Below are 15,411 nucleotides of genomic sequence, written 5' to 3'. Positions count from 1 at the left end.
ATGCACAAAAACACAACCTGTATGCCCTGTCTGCAGCTAACTGCTTTTACTACCATGTCACATGGCCTCCACAGTCACTGTGCATTTCATGTCAGTAGTTTGATAACATCACCTGCATAAAGAGGAGGAGTTTCATAAACAGCCTTAAAACTGAATGTCTCACTTGACACCAGAATCTGTAAATTACTCATTATTTCCAAGTAAACCCACAACATCTTGAGAATTTCAGAAGATTCCTTATCTTTGTGAAGGGAGATAACATTATAACATTATAAGATAATTTTATTCATTTATGTTGATGTATAGTAAGATTTAGGAGAGTTCTATCCAAAGGCATCATTACTTGCAGAAGATTGCAGAACTTATAGATTTAAATCTCATATAATGGAATTCAATTATAATCATTCTATACAATTTTATTGTATTATACTAAGAATATTATTTCCTGATAACAATCTGAGTGTTGCACTAAAATGGTATGTAGCACATACAAATATGAGACCCATGATTTTACAGTAACTGCATACAGTAATTTCATGTTTTTACCTGGTAGTTCACATCTGAATACAGGATTTCACCACAGCCAGTTTAGTTACATGGTTGTGAATATATGAGGGGGCTGAGTTTTCTGGTACGTTCTGTTTACTTCCAAAGCTGTTGTCATCTATCAGGGACAAAACCAACCCTGAGTCCTAAAAGAGACGGTCCTCCAGCCACAGGCCTCACACAGGAGCAGTAAATGTTTAACGAGCCTTGTGAATCGGAAAGGCCATCCAGACCAATTTATCACAGGTCTGGGTGGGAGCTGCTTCTACGCACAGCTTGTTAAATTTATGGGTCTGATTTATTTGATTTCCAAGGGTGCAGACCCCGATCCCTTGACCGTGAACCGTTGATCTTTTGCTTGTCGCCTACTTTACAGGGTTCAGATGCACACACACAGGGAGCTGAGGGTGTCCAAAAGCCTCGCAGATCAGACCTTGACCACTCAGCGGCATCTGCTGAATGCGGCCGTAAGCGACTGGTTTCACTTCACAGCATGGAAAAGAGTGGCATCAGTGAGACATGCCACGCAAAGGAGCAGCTGATGCAGCACTCTTATTTTATTTTTTCTGTTTCCTCTCTTTGTCAGTGTTCGGTTCTGGGGCACTTGGCTCATTCCCCCTCCCGTCCCGTCCATGTGGAAACCAGATATGGTATCTCAGAGCAGCTGCTGTGTGGAAACACTGCTCTGTGTCTGAATAAATAAACTGTTGGGCCAGGGTTGGGCTGTGGGACAGGGCCTGTGTGCTGACCCCTCTCGCTCCAGGCGAGGACACCCCATGCCAAGGAAAATCTCACACCCCCAGGATGACCCTCAGAGAAAATGGGGGGAATGTGTTGAACAGGGAGGAGGCATCTGTTCCACCAGCATCCACAAGGGCGGCGCTGTACAGCCACAACTGTCCTGCTCACTGATGCCACTCCACTACTTCAAACAGGTGGACATCAATCATACCTAAGGTGTGTTCGTCTGCATTGCTTCACCTCTAAGACCCACCTCTAAGGACACACTGCACTGAAGTTACCCCAACATCCATCTGTCCTAAACACCCCATAGTCAGGCTGGAGCTCCAAGACTCCTCCTCCAAACCAGCCTCTCTCAGCCAATCAGCATTTGGTTTGGTGCGCTCTACTCAGCGTCACATTGGCACATTAAAACCTCAGCGCGTTGATGGCGCTCCTCTCCTCCCCTCTTACTTGTTCCACACAGCCACCAGTCAGCATTTCCTCATAACTGGGGGCATTGACCCTGAGTGAGCTTCACATCCAGTTGAGGACAGGGCCTGGAGACCCCCTCAGAAGAAGCGATTCCAAAAAATTAATCAGAGCAGTGGCAACTTAGCTACCATCTTCAGGATTACGATCACACGCCGATTGTTTGCCATGCATTTCAGAGAAACACTTTCAACCTGGAAGATGGATGACGCATTGTACGGCTCCATGCTTTATATTGCAGTTGCTAGAAAGCTCTACCTGCTATTTTATTCAGTCTCTAAATTGAAGTGAATTTTCTCCCCACTCTCTGCTGTTTTCCAGGTAATATAAAATCTCTGTATTAATCATTACATTTGTACTACAACGTAGTAGATGGCCAAGGACTGAAAGGATCTTCTGTCAGGCACAATCTCTAATTTGTGTGCCACACATCAGTCTATGTCTTTCACTCCTTCTGTCTCTCAGACGCAGTTCTCTGCTTCTGTGTATACTCCGGTCGAGCACTGGGATCAAGCTGGCAACCTCCACTGCCGCACAGAGCTGCTTCCCCATGAGAAACAGTGAGAGCTCTTCTCGCTGTGCACAGCAGCCAGGCCTCCCGTAGGGGGGAGCCAATGTGGCTCTGTGAGCGATGGCGCCTTAACAACTCCAGTGTTAACGTTGTGTTCCCCCTGTACTCCATGAGAATAGACAACGTTTACAGTCTAAGCCTCGTAACACAGAATATCAATGAGATGCCGGTGGTTTCCCTCATCAAGACAATACTAAACTAATGATTAACTAAATGGTTATCTGTGATCACTAGCAAGAACAAGCCTTTCAACAATTCCAGTGATGCATTCTTAATGGCCACTCCCCCACCACCACTCACTCACTCGCTCACACACACACACACACACACACACACACACACACACACACACACACACACACACACACACACACACATCACGCCCAGGCTCTGCAGATATAGGTAGCAATAACACAGTGAAACCTGTCTTCCCTGTCCCCAACTGCGTGACCCTGGAGCAACTTTAAAGCTTAACCTACCCTAATCCCAGCCCCAGAGCTATAGGTCTGGTAAGCGTTTTATATAATTACTCCCTTGCACTTTCATGAACTATGTATTTACACCTGCGTTTACAAGCATAAAGGCCCAGGAGAAACTTGATGTTGCCTTCTCAAAATTGAAAACCATCAGTTAACTATATCTATGCATCTGAAATGCAGCAGAACGGAGACAATTGCCTCTGCCTACGCAAAGCATGTGGCCGGCGTGCGGCTGAGACAGAATGCGACGGAGCGAACGCTCTGCCTGGGCCACCCACAGCATCGTTGTCCGCGCTGATGGAGAACAGCCTTTGCCGCGACAGTCGCGAAAAAGCCCATGGGATGATAAACTGTCAGTGCCGATTTGCTCTCGTTCCAGGGGAATTAATTTCGCCTTTATTTACATGACAATCTGTTATTGTTTCGTCTCTTTGATTCGCCCCGGGGCCAGAACCACATCACAGCGGGGAGGAATGGCCCAGCGACGTGTGCCACAGCGCGCCTCGCTGTGGAGGGGATTAATTCTCCCTGACGCTCGCAGAGTGGCGGCGCAGCGGGAGAGACAACAATGGAATCGCCGCTAAACTGCGGGCACCACGCACAGTTCCATATGACGATTAATCATTCACAACTCCCGGCGCCTTAGCCCACAGCGGGACCCACGCACTCATCCTCTCGCGCGGTGGTCCTGTTGTCTTTCTTGCCAGGCAGTTTTTTTTTAGAGGTTAAACCTTGACGCGTAAATAATCGGTATTTACACAAATAACTCATTTATTGGAAAGCGTAGGCCTATTTAAATGCTGCAAGACTCGGTTTCACCGTAACAGGAAATAAAAGTTCTTCCGAGCATGCAAGCGTGCTCCTCGATCCTCGCTTACTGGCTGCTACAATACATCCCAGCCTCGAAATTAACTTGGCTTTTCTTACCTCGTTGCACATAGACCAGAAACAGTTCCAGCGCTTTCAGCGCTGATTTCACTCACATACCAGTTGGTCTCTGTTGTATATTTCACTTGGCTTCATGACCACTCCAAACATTTGCCCACCTCACAGTAGCGACACTGAGGTAGTGAGGTCATCATATCTCATCGTACCGCCATGCGCTCAGCTGGTAGCCAAAGAATCTGACACTGAAAGGTGCTATACAACAGTTATAACATTTTCGACCTTTCGTGATAGCCGACTGACACTTTTACAAGCCCAAAGTATATCAGATAGACCCTGATGATTTCTGTGTGAATAAAGAAAAATCAATAATGAGATTAGACTTTCACTTCAAACGTTCCTCCCACCCTGCGTTAGTTTTATTGTTTTTTTTTCCTTGGGTAAGGGGTTTAAATTAAACAATGGAACACTAACAATGCATTTCTCTGTGTATTGCTTTTCCCCTAGAGTTTTAAACCAGGGCATGTTTATGAAGTGTCACTCTCTTTGTTTTCTTTCCCAGGCAGAATGGAAAGAATTCATTTAGACAGCGGCATCATTCCCTCATTTAACTTGGTCGCTCTTGGCAAAACAAGGCCTGAAAGCAAAGACTTCTGAAGATCATTAAAGGTTTAACCAATGCCATTGTGTGAACTCATCTGTAGAATTTCTAGAATTTTGAAGTTACACTAGAATCCCATGGAAGATACATGTAATCAGCTTGATTTAACACAGTATATTTTAGGGAAACGAGATAAGACACTTGTGTCCAGGGTGCTTATTACTGAGGTATACATATGTACTTATGGTTGTGTGGGTTATGTTCTTCCTGGGATATCCTTCCTTGGATATCTTTTGTGGCTGAGTGATATGCCTGGTTACAGAGTGGGAAATGGAAAATGTCAGAGTCTGGTTCATATCGGTGAGAGTGAGGGTTTGCCTGCTTGTGTGACCTCATGTCAACTGTTGATGGCAGTGGGAGAGGAGCAAGTCTGTGTTTCAAATCCAAAGCTGCGTGTGTGTGTGTGTGTGTGTGTGTGTGTATGTGTGTGTGTGTGTGTGTGTGTGTGTGTGTGTGTGTATGTGTGTGTGTGTGTCTCTCATGCAGCAAGAACATTTACGGATGTTCTGCTTTTGTCTTTATCCTCATTGTTCAGTGTCCAAGCCACAATTCTTAGTGGATGCTGAGATGTTTGCAGTATTCAAGACCAGACTTGTCACGGTGCTGGGTACACTCTAGAATCTATACTACAGGGCTAAATGACGAGCCTAGATGAGCTGAATTAGCCTGTTCTCGCCATTAAACTTGTTAAAGCTTTGCTCTTGTCTAATCAACTCATCCAAACTGATGTGCAGACACATGCCAACCGGCCTAGCTTCAGTCGACAACAGTATTTCACAGTGTAATTAAAACCTCGTCATTACGGAGATTTCCCCTGACTCTACCAGATTCCTGAAGATGAGCTTCTTTGTGTAGGATTAATGTTTCCCTGGCAGAAGGGTGACACAGGTATTTAAAGAGGCAAATCTTAACAACTCAGTGGCACACACTGGAATGAAAGAAGTTGAGTTGAAAAGGCACAAGTCTTGCCAAGAGAGAGTGTCACCCACTGCCGTTGCTGTTCACTTGTTTATTTGTCTGAGTCACCGTCAGTCACGCGGAAACATGTCTTGCCGTCACAATGTGTTGAGTCATTTTCAGTCATTTTATTAAAGCTGAATTAAAGTTCTGGGATCAATTAACGCCTTTAGCACTAAGATCCTTTCTAGATTCAGTTGCCACCTGCTGGTGTAAGAATGTGTGCTGTCTGTTTTTCTATTGAGATGAGGTCTGCACACACATTGTCAAAGATGTACTAGGTCATACCTGTAGGCAGGACACACTTGCAGCAACAGACTAAGAAGTTCCATACAAGCAGCAAGCAGCTCGCTAGGTGGGCGATGACCATTTGAAACCTGTTTGAACTGAAAACTGGGGAGCATGTGAGATTGTGAAATGAAAGATGCCAGTCTTCAAAAGTATGACACCTCCTCGAGCTGCATCTCATACCAGGCTCAACGATTCAAACCCTGAAAAGCTGAAGCAAAACTTTATGCCTTGCGAGTCGTGCCTGTTTTGAATTACGCGTTGAACTTTGCCAGCAAAACAAAACGAAACCTCAAAAATCCTGGCTTTGCCCAGGGGAGACTGGATTCCGCAAGGGTTCGGATGGTAAAATCTCCAAACAGACTTGACTTTTCTCTCATTCAAATGCTCTTCCCCACACACACATACAGTTGAATGATTGCATAGAAAGGTGAATTTAACAGGATTCAGGCATCAGAAGTGTTATGCAGGCCCACATTTCTCTCTTCCTGATGGGGAGTAGAGGGTGGCATTCCTTACAGAGGTCATTTAACGCACTCTGTGGTGATGCATCTGGCACCGTAGCAATGCTGCTTGCTTCACTGTCGTGTGCCTAGGCTCTCGCTGCAGAGAGAGCTCGTTTCAACACTGGGGTTTGGCGTAAGCTGTCGTCGCAGCACACCACAGCGTTTCCACACTTTAAACATCACGGTTTCCCTTTCTCAGGAACCGTGTTTGTTTCAGCAGATCGAACCATGCGAAAAGAGTTAAAGAAAATACCACTTGTGAGTACCACTTCTACGGTTTTCGCACCTTGAATTGTGCTGTTCAGGTGTATTTGAAGGTATTCAGTGATGCATTTTAAGTGCCCGCTGAGAACGGCTATTGTTTACATGTCCCAGTTGAAGGTGTCGTTGTGAACTGATCATCATCTCTTTAAATGTCTCCCAAAGCTGAGCTGTGGTACACGTGACTTTCATTAAAATTTTGACATTCCCCCTCGGTTTTTATTTTTCTGTTTTTTTTTTCTAAAGTATTTCCTGCTTTGCTCAATCAACTGGCAGCACATGTCATTTATGCTGTCAGTCACTGACACATTGGCCACAACGTCATCTATCAATTTTTGTTAAACAATATGTTTCACATTTGTTTTACTACACATAAATCAGAAATAAACTGCCCAACTTTAAATTTTGTTGAAAGCAATTATGAAGTTAATGTCTTATTTTCATCAAACACGTTCAGTTCTCAATTTATGGGCAGCTGCTGTTATCAATGTTATCTAATGTATGCTGTGTCAGTAAATAGGCAAAACCGAAGTCTGTTTTACAACTCTTTCACAACAGTAACCCCTTGGATTCAATCAAAAATAGTGAGGCAGCTTAAGGGAAATTGCTATTCAATCAAGAAAAACAAATGCAGATTGTGGCACCATATTATAATGACATGCTCTCTTTTTTCTTACGATGGCATCATGTGTCGATTGAATCCAGGGGTCACTCTATTGCAATATGGTGCTGGGATAGGGTGTAACTTTGTTTTTTAATAGAATGAGATATAGTGGATCAACCTGGAAATGGGGAGACACAGGAAGACAGTGGGATACACCCTGTGCCACTGGAGCTACACTGATTGCTTAGGATCTTGCTGTCCCCTGGCTGGGGCTTGCTGAGACAAGGTTAGTTTGTAGCAGGCCAAAGTCTGCACTGGGGTCTGCACTATACTTCACTAAGGGAAAGGGCCACTAGTCTTCACTTCTGCGAACTGGGGCCACTTTTCCTCAGTCGTCTTGGGTAGGATTCTTTTCATGGCTAGACATGACTGTGATGATGCGTGTCACTGACAGAGCTTCCTGAAGTGCCTCAGGGCATTAATCCCAGCATCCAATCAAAATGTGTCCTTAACATTGACTCATGGGTACATGCAAGCCTTGCTTACTTTTTCACAAAGAAGACAGTCTGGTGAGTTCGGCTATCACAAGAACCAAGGAAGAAAGACTCGTTGTATTGAGAAAAGTAATATGCTTTTGTTGGTAAATGCAGGAAATAACGCTAAATAAAAAGGAGACAACAATAAAACGAAAACAAATATTTTAAAAACACTCATAAAAGATTTAACGAAAAAAAATGGATCCAAACCTTGGCATTCGATTACAGAAATGGTCGGAGCGTTTATGTGAAAAAGGAAAGAAAAAAAAAACAAAACGTTGACTTCATATTTTAACGCATTCTTTGCCAAGTCACACGGGCCAAGTTCACGGCGAAACAAGATGCAGATGGTGTATGGGTCTGGCCCAGTTGAGTCCAACAGCCTTCAGCTTGAATTTAATGCAGAAACAGCTGTAATGGGCCTGGGCACTTGTTTGGAAACACAACAGGCCCTCAGCAGAATTTTCTGTGCTTTAACAAAGCAGGCTTCAACCGTGTGGATGAGGGCAGGAGGTCTGGACCTTCTCAAAGCTCACAGCATTCCATTTTACAGTTATCAGTTTGGCTTGCCATTGGTCGGTGCCTTTACACAGACGTAAACAGGTTTAAATCAGAACTGTACGCACAGCTACTACACATAAGGTTCCAAGGCCTCAGTATGGAGGCCGATCACCTAGCCAAACTTCTCCATTCCCTCCACATGCTACTTAATTCTCCTCCACACGCTGCTCCATTCCCGCCACACGTTACCTTGTTCCATACACTTGCAACTTCATGCCACAAAATGCTCCTCCATTCTGACCACATGCTTTTCGGCTCCCACCACATACCACTCCATTCCATCCTCTGTTTGGTTCACCAGAGATGGTTAACACCTGCCTTTTGAAGATGGAGTCTGTGTCACAACGCCTCAGTAGCAGTCAGCACTGCATGGCTCAAACATTAACCAGACCTCAGTAATGTCTCAACTAGTTCCACTGACGGACACAAGGGAATCAAATGGCATATATATTACAAACAGTCACTGGCCCAGGTCATGGCACCAACATAGGCCAGTGCTGGTAAATTTTGTTAGTGCAAACTACAGTTCCAAGTGAGTTTTTCTAAAGCAGATCCAGTTCATTTTGAATTGACAAAATGAAGATGACATCCTGAAACACGTGTCGTACACATACTGTATGTCTATGTATTTGTATATATATACTTTTAATGAAATGAGGACCTGTGATTTGCACATGATTTTGACTCGCTAATAAAACAGGTTGCTAGTGAGATTTTCATTGCTCATGAGGTGTCTCAGGGTTTTCTTATGTTTTTTTTTTTCAGAGCTACGTGAAAGCTAAAACACAGCAAAGGTTTACAGTAATAAGAAGCTCACACCGAATATAACACCATTTCTTGAGCAAATTCACTTCCGCTGTCCAGAATGTTACAGAATGTTCTCTGAAAGAATTTGGAACCAAATCATGCCTTTACTAAATGGAACTATGCAAACCAGCAGGTTCCTCTATTTAAACCAGCCAAGTGATAGAATGGTTTAGGCAAGGTACCTCATGTTTGGGAAGGGATGTGCTTCTCTCCAACAACATGGCATGGGTACAGAGCTATCCCAGGGGAGAAAGCCAGACACCCCAAGGGGAAAAGTCCATGCTGGGACACTGACATGTGCTCTCTCTGTCCCCCGCAGCCTAGGGAGAGGAGCCTCCACCCACCTCCATGAGCTGGCCCTGAGTCTAAGAGCTAGGTATGGCTGAGGAAGCATTCACACCTCATGCAGCAGTAACATTTGCCTAAAGTCAAAAGGCAAAGATGATTAAAGATAAGGGACCGAGCACACTGCAGTTAGACTGAACAGAGACCATTTTGCCATACATTTCACCCTGCAATTCATCCTTTTCTAATCTCTCAGAATGACTGACACTGCCATATTATGTTCTCCTGAAGAACTGTTTGCAGTAAAATCTGTCTTCATAAGCATCTCATGTTCAAATCTCTATTCAAATTAATAGACTCCACAGTAAAAGCAAAGGCTTCCACTAACTGCATCAATGTATCAATTCCATCAAACAGGTGCTGATTGGGTTAGGAGGTTGCAGGTTTGTATCAATGGATATCAATTCATTTTCTTGAGCCATTTCAGTTGATTTTCTTGTTGTCTATATTTGTGGATGGCACAGCCAATACAGTGCAGTCACCCATGCAGTAAACCCACACAATATGCATGTGATATATTAAGCACATTATCGAAAGGGTGACACAGGTGTAGCAGTATCAAATCCATTTTTTCCAGTTTTCCCTATCTCTTTCAGTAGCCTTTTCTTTACCCCTTCTCAAAACAGACCCTGGCAGCAAAAGTAAAAGACAAAAATAAATTAATAAAGAATTACGTACATAATTGATTGCGAATATCCATCTGAACTTGACCCAAAACCCTTCTAGCAATGCTACACGCTAATGCTAAAATTCTTTACCCAATGCAGATAGCATGTCCCTGCTCTTCGGCTATGTGTGGAAGAGCAGTTTCACGTCACTGGACAGGGCAGAATACGAACTGTACCTCCGCTGGGAGAGAAGTGTAGCAGGCTGTACATGCGTCACCCTGGAAACATCCTCTGTGTTAACCCAGTCACGGACCAGGGGAGTGCCATCCGGATGCCTGATCTGTGGGGATCTTTTAAGTGCATCTGCTACATGACTAAATGCAATTTAAGCGGAGTCCCCATTGCCCAAGAAAACTCCCAAGAGCAGGGCCACAATGAAACATGCTCACACACACACTCCAGGGTCTGACACCCCTTGGAAACCCTGTGCTTGCTTTGGCTTCCCTACTCATGTCTTGTCTGGTGCCATCGCTCACAGAAACCCAGAGAAGGAACTTTAGCGAAATGCCCGGCAGGCTGACAGAGAGATGAATGTGAAAGACGGCCGGCTTTTATTCTGGTAAAACACACACGCATCTGCCGGTCCGCCGGCAATAAAGTGAAAAGGGTGCTGGGAACTATTCACTCTGGGAACGTGACGTTGGTGTCACGGCTCGTTGCTTTTCTTCTCCAGCATGTGCGCACTATTGTCACTGAGACAGGCACTGTGACACGGGGAACAAACGCTTGTGTGCCTCGGAAAAGCAACACTGCCGGGACCTTTTGCTGATTCAATGACAAATTGAACCTGAAAACCAAACTGAGTTAAGTGTCAGGCAGGCAAGCTTTGACAGCAAACATTATGTGTTCGATGATGCAGTAGCAGTGTGTAGAGCTGTTGCCCTGATAAATCGTCCCAGATTCAAATCTGTGTAGCCTCCATGTTCCCCTTGTGTCTGTGTGACATTCCTCCCCCTGAGAGAAGACCTGCAATCTATAGATTTAACATTATCTACGCTGTGTACCCCTTGACATTAATCTGCCTCAATACCTGTGTATTTAAACAGGCATACACATTCTTACACAGTTCTTACAATTGTTAAACCTGTTTGTGGCTTCTGTAATGACACTTGTGTAAAACCCTTAATATGTAAGTAGTGGTACAGTAGTGCTTATCTAGGTACATTGTAAATACTGCTGTAGTGAGGCCACTCGGCGTGAAGTGAATCTCTAAATTGTTCCCTGTGTTTGTACGCCCTGCGATGGTGTAGGATGCACTCCTGCCTTGCACCCTGTTCATCTTTGCCTCTGCATGAATCTACAGGATACAGCTGCTACAGAAAAACGGACAGGGGGATTACATTATCAAGTTGCGACTGTTCACCGCTCGTCATGCGTCACAGAAAACGAGTCTTATTTGAAATGTGTTCACAGCTCTCAGTCACAGAGCAGACATTTTCACAGGGCAGTCAGCTTCCATGAGCACCCCTCACGGTTTACCCCTGCTATACGAATGAACATAAACGGCAAACGGACAGCTTTCAGACACCACTGAGTTAGAATCTCTGAAGCATGCCACGAACGGCTGTCAAACAACACGGGGTTTTCGGGGCTGTAAAAATAACTTCGAGGCCATTTCAGTCCTCCTGTCACTCAACGGAAACATTGAAGAATCTATCATGTATTTTCTTCCGAGAAAGAAAACGCTGAAATGCAGAATTTGGATTTACTTCATTTTACAAAAAATACCCCCCCCCCCCAACCGGCTTTCTGCCTAGATCTTTCTGAGTGATTTCAGATCCTATTTCTTATTTTTTTAACTATTTCAATTTCCAATTACCAATACCCTTAACATTTTCTGTTGTCTGAATTATTTGCGATGGAAAATCGGAGAGCAGCCGTCTATGCAAGCAAACATAGTAACGCAGAGTTACTATGCGCTAACTGTATGCGCTAAATAGACGCTAAATATAAATCAAATGAAACACAGTAAAGGAAAATGGGGATGTCTGCTTTGGTACAAGAACACATGCAAACAGAAACGACCGCATTAATAATTTAAGTTCTTTAAGTTCATTACAAGTGTAACAGCAAAGAATTGTAAAGGTACTTGTAGTCGGTCTACTACTAGTAGTTATAAATTATCAATAAAAATAAATAATATGTTCATTATTATTCTCGCTTCTGAATCATGTGACTTTTTTCACCCGCGACTAACTGAATTTGTTCACTCGCACTGATCACGTCTATCAGACGTGCGGTCGCAAATATTTCTTTGGTGTGGCTATTATTCTTATGTGGCTGTATACCCTTTTTAATAAAAAAAAAACAATAATAATAATTTTTAGTTCAAGTTATATTTGTAGTAGTACATTTAAACCCTTCCGCGAGGGCAGTAGGCTAATTACTTTGTAAATATTACATAACATTCAATTTAAATAAAAATAGTTCCGAGACAGGTTTGTTGTAAAGTGTCATGTATGTTCAGTTTCGACTTTAACTTTATATGTGTGTATATGTAGATATATTTAAATACAGAGTATGTATACAGTATGTATGTATGCAAGCACAATGTCTTGTGAAATGTAATAATAATAATAATAATAATAATAATAATAATAATAATGGTATTATTAATGTTATGTATGAGCGAAATTATGTCATTAGGTCAAATTATAATCGTTATACGGAATGTGTTTTCATACTTTCCACGCAGAACTTAGTTACTTCAGCAAATGGTATTTTGCGTAAATCAAGGATGCATATATCGATTTACGCACGGTCGGTCAAGGAAATATTTATGCAGAATAGAGCGCAGGCTTTATTAACCTTGCGCAAAAACTATTTTTCCCCATTCTCTTTATATATTTTTAATTATTGGTCTTATTTTGCAAAATTTCTATTCTGTCTATAGATTGAACTGATCGTGTGCATTTGACGTCAACCATATGGTTGTGCAAACCTAGCGTATCAATGCCAGTTCTAGCAAATGAACTCCTGTGGGATAAATTAAAGCGTGTATTATTTATTCTGACGACAGTTCTGCGTAAGCCTTACAGCGCTTGCAAAGATAAAACGCTTTGCCGGGAATTTGTGATTAGTTTTGTCAGTATCTTCTGTCTGAAAAATGTATCTTTGAATTCTACTGATTCAAGGTAGCTGTAACTTTTAGCACTGTTTTACAACTGGCCGGCTGATATTTCGAAAAGAAGCAACACTAAATGCTACACACTGCAAACAGACAAATACCAGTTCTTTAGATCTACAATTTACTTGAATTAGCCCAGTAACCTAGTACCAATACAAGTTTTTATGTATTGATTTCTGAATTATATTCATCGCAGTGGGCTTGAGTTTACCAGGTGTACATTTAATTGGGTCAATTTTCAAAAGGCAATTTGACCAATTTTTAAAGGAACTTGTCATAAACGATATTTAACAAACACTTCTTGTAAGCTAAATAAAGCTGCATGGTTATCTGAATTTCTGGCTTATCAGACACTTATCGGAATGAGACAATCAAATATATCCCACAACACTGATACAACCCCAATGTCTCTTGTGCGTATTGTGTAACCGAATGTTTTGCTTCACCAATCCTCGCGCAAAAAGCCTCTTCATATTTACAAGGTATATTTATGTTGATATCAGTCACAGAAGAGTGTAGCTCGCAGCATTTTGCTGGAAACAATACAGACACTGAAAACCGAGCGGAGGGCCAAAATAAATATGCACTGTACAGGAAAATGGTACATGGACTTACCGACACATTCGTTCGCCTCTCTGGCAGTTGCGCGTTGCCAAGGTCGGTCGTAATGAAATGGTTTACATCTGTCGCACTCCGGGCCGGCAGTGTTATGCTTGCACTCACAGACCAGGTTACCGTCCCGGTCTTGTACACACCTTGAAGCGTGACCATTGCACTTGCATCTCCCGCCGACCTGCAGGTCTGAGACGGAATAGAAATAGGAGTCTCGGGCCAGCTCCGAGTCATCCTCGTTTTCATCCCCGAAGGTGTGCAGTCGGCTAAAGGTCACCTTGATGTCGGTGGCTGTCACCCAGTCCTGAAGGACTGGTGAGTTGTCAAAGTCGTGCGCGGAGGGTCTGCCGTCCAGCGTGCTAAAAGCGATGAGACCGCCGGTGAGCGGGTGCATGTCAGTGTGAGAATCGGTGCAAATAGCTTCTTGTTCGTTCTGCTTGGTGATCGCAGCTTTGTTTGGTCTGTTGTACATCTTCTTGCAATGGGTAGAATAAAACTGGAAAGGGACCCATGACTTGCCGTAGTCCATTGACTTATAAATGGCCATGGATTCTGGCCGTGGCGAACAGAACTGAAGGCTCACATAGGTAACTTCAAATTTTTTTCCCAAAGACAACGTCAAGGTGACGTTTTGCGGGTACTGGATGTAATTCTCTGACTGCCAGCAAGTGAGGTTATGCGGGTTGTTGAGATCTGTCAGATACGCCGGTGGGTGAGACTTCTTTGGGTCTCCGGCGTCGCACGTGTGGCAGTTCCTGTTCCTCTCGTCGCCCTTTTCGGTTACCACGCAATACCTCCCGGCGGGGCTTCCACAGGTGCTTGTCACGCGCACTTCCTTTCCGAAAGCGGAGTTCACGAAATCGGGGATGCACCTCCTCGGGTTACCGTTCTCGTCATAGCACGGGTCTGGCGGAGATGTCTGGGCTGCGAACATGCTCATCCCGTAACCGCCAAACACCCTTTCAGCCAGTAAGGAAACGGTCACCAAAGTGACCCAAGCATCCGAAACTCTCCACATTGTAATCCGCGTTCTTCAGTGTCTGCTGCGCTGAAATACACAGCCACGAAAAAAAGATGCTTTACATATTTTTTAACAATCTTAGTGAAATGCAACAAATTAATTATTTGAAACAGGAAGAGTGATAATATTAAGAAACAGCACCTGCAGACCTCCACTTAAATATATAAAGGACTGTACATGATCAAAAGTATCGAGAGAGAATTTTAATTACAAATAAACACAACAGCAGTTGTGCAGTTATATCTAGTAATTAGATATCAACACAAATAATTCTCGACAGAAATTTTGTATCCGATATATCAGATATTGAACACATGTAGTCACCACACATACAGTATGTGAATGAAATCTTCTTACGAGGTAAAGAAATCTCCACATAGGACACTGTACCTCGGAATAACACTTCAGCTGGGAAGAAAAGTACAATTTAAAAAGTATGTTGAATATTACAGCGCGCGCTGTTTCCCCTCTGTTTTGCACGAATATCGCAAGCACTTTCCTGCTCTCGTTTCTTGGAACCCAGATTCAAAGATACTGTACACGACCCGAAGTTTCCCTGTCTCTGCCTCAAACTCAGTGCCCCCCCTGTCTCTTTCCCCGTTCTCTTTCTATGTGCCTGCAGCACTCGCTATCTCTGAAGAGCCGCCGCTGAGCTTGAGGTCATCTAACCAAGTGATACTCTGCGCGCAAAAGGAGCGAACAGCGACACCAACTGGTGTCTTATATCAACGACCTGGACCGGCATGTAAAGGCGATGTCAAATT

At 43.5% G+C, this 15,411-nt stretch overlaps 1 protein-coding gene across 1 annotated transcript in view; it reads right to left on the bottom strand.

Moving 5' to 3' along the window:
• LOC118794974 (netrin-1-like) overlaps positions 1 to 14,647 on the bottom strand; it is a 50,314-nt gene extending 35,667 nt beyond the window's left edge. Inside the window, exon 1 of the mRNA XM_036553284.1 lies at positions 13,630 to 14,647. Coding sequence (XP_036409177.1) covers positions 13,630 to 14,644 — 1,015 coding nt within the window. The 5' untranslated portion in view covers positions 14,645 to 14,647. The remainder of the gene's footprint in view (positions 1 to 13,629) is intronic.
• Positions 14,648 to 15,411: the final 764 nt, after the last annotated feature.

Source organism: Megalops cyprinoides, chromosome 19 (assembly GCF_013368585.1).
Source record: "Megalops cyprinoides isolate fMegCyp1 chromosome 19, fMegCyp1.pri, whole genome shotgun sequence".
Lineage (NCBI taxonomy): Eukaryota > Metazoa > Chordata > Actinopteri > Elopiformes > Megalopidae > Megalops > Megalops cyprinoides.
The sequence above is the reverse complement of the archived record's forward strand: the minus strand, read 5'-3'. Positions and strand labels throughout refer to the sequence as shown.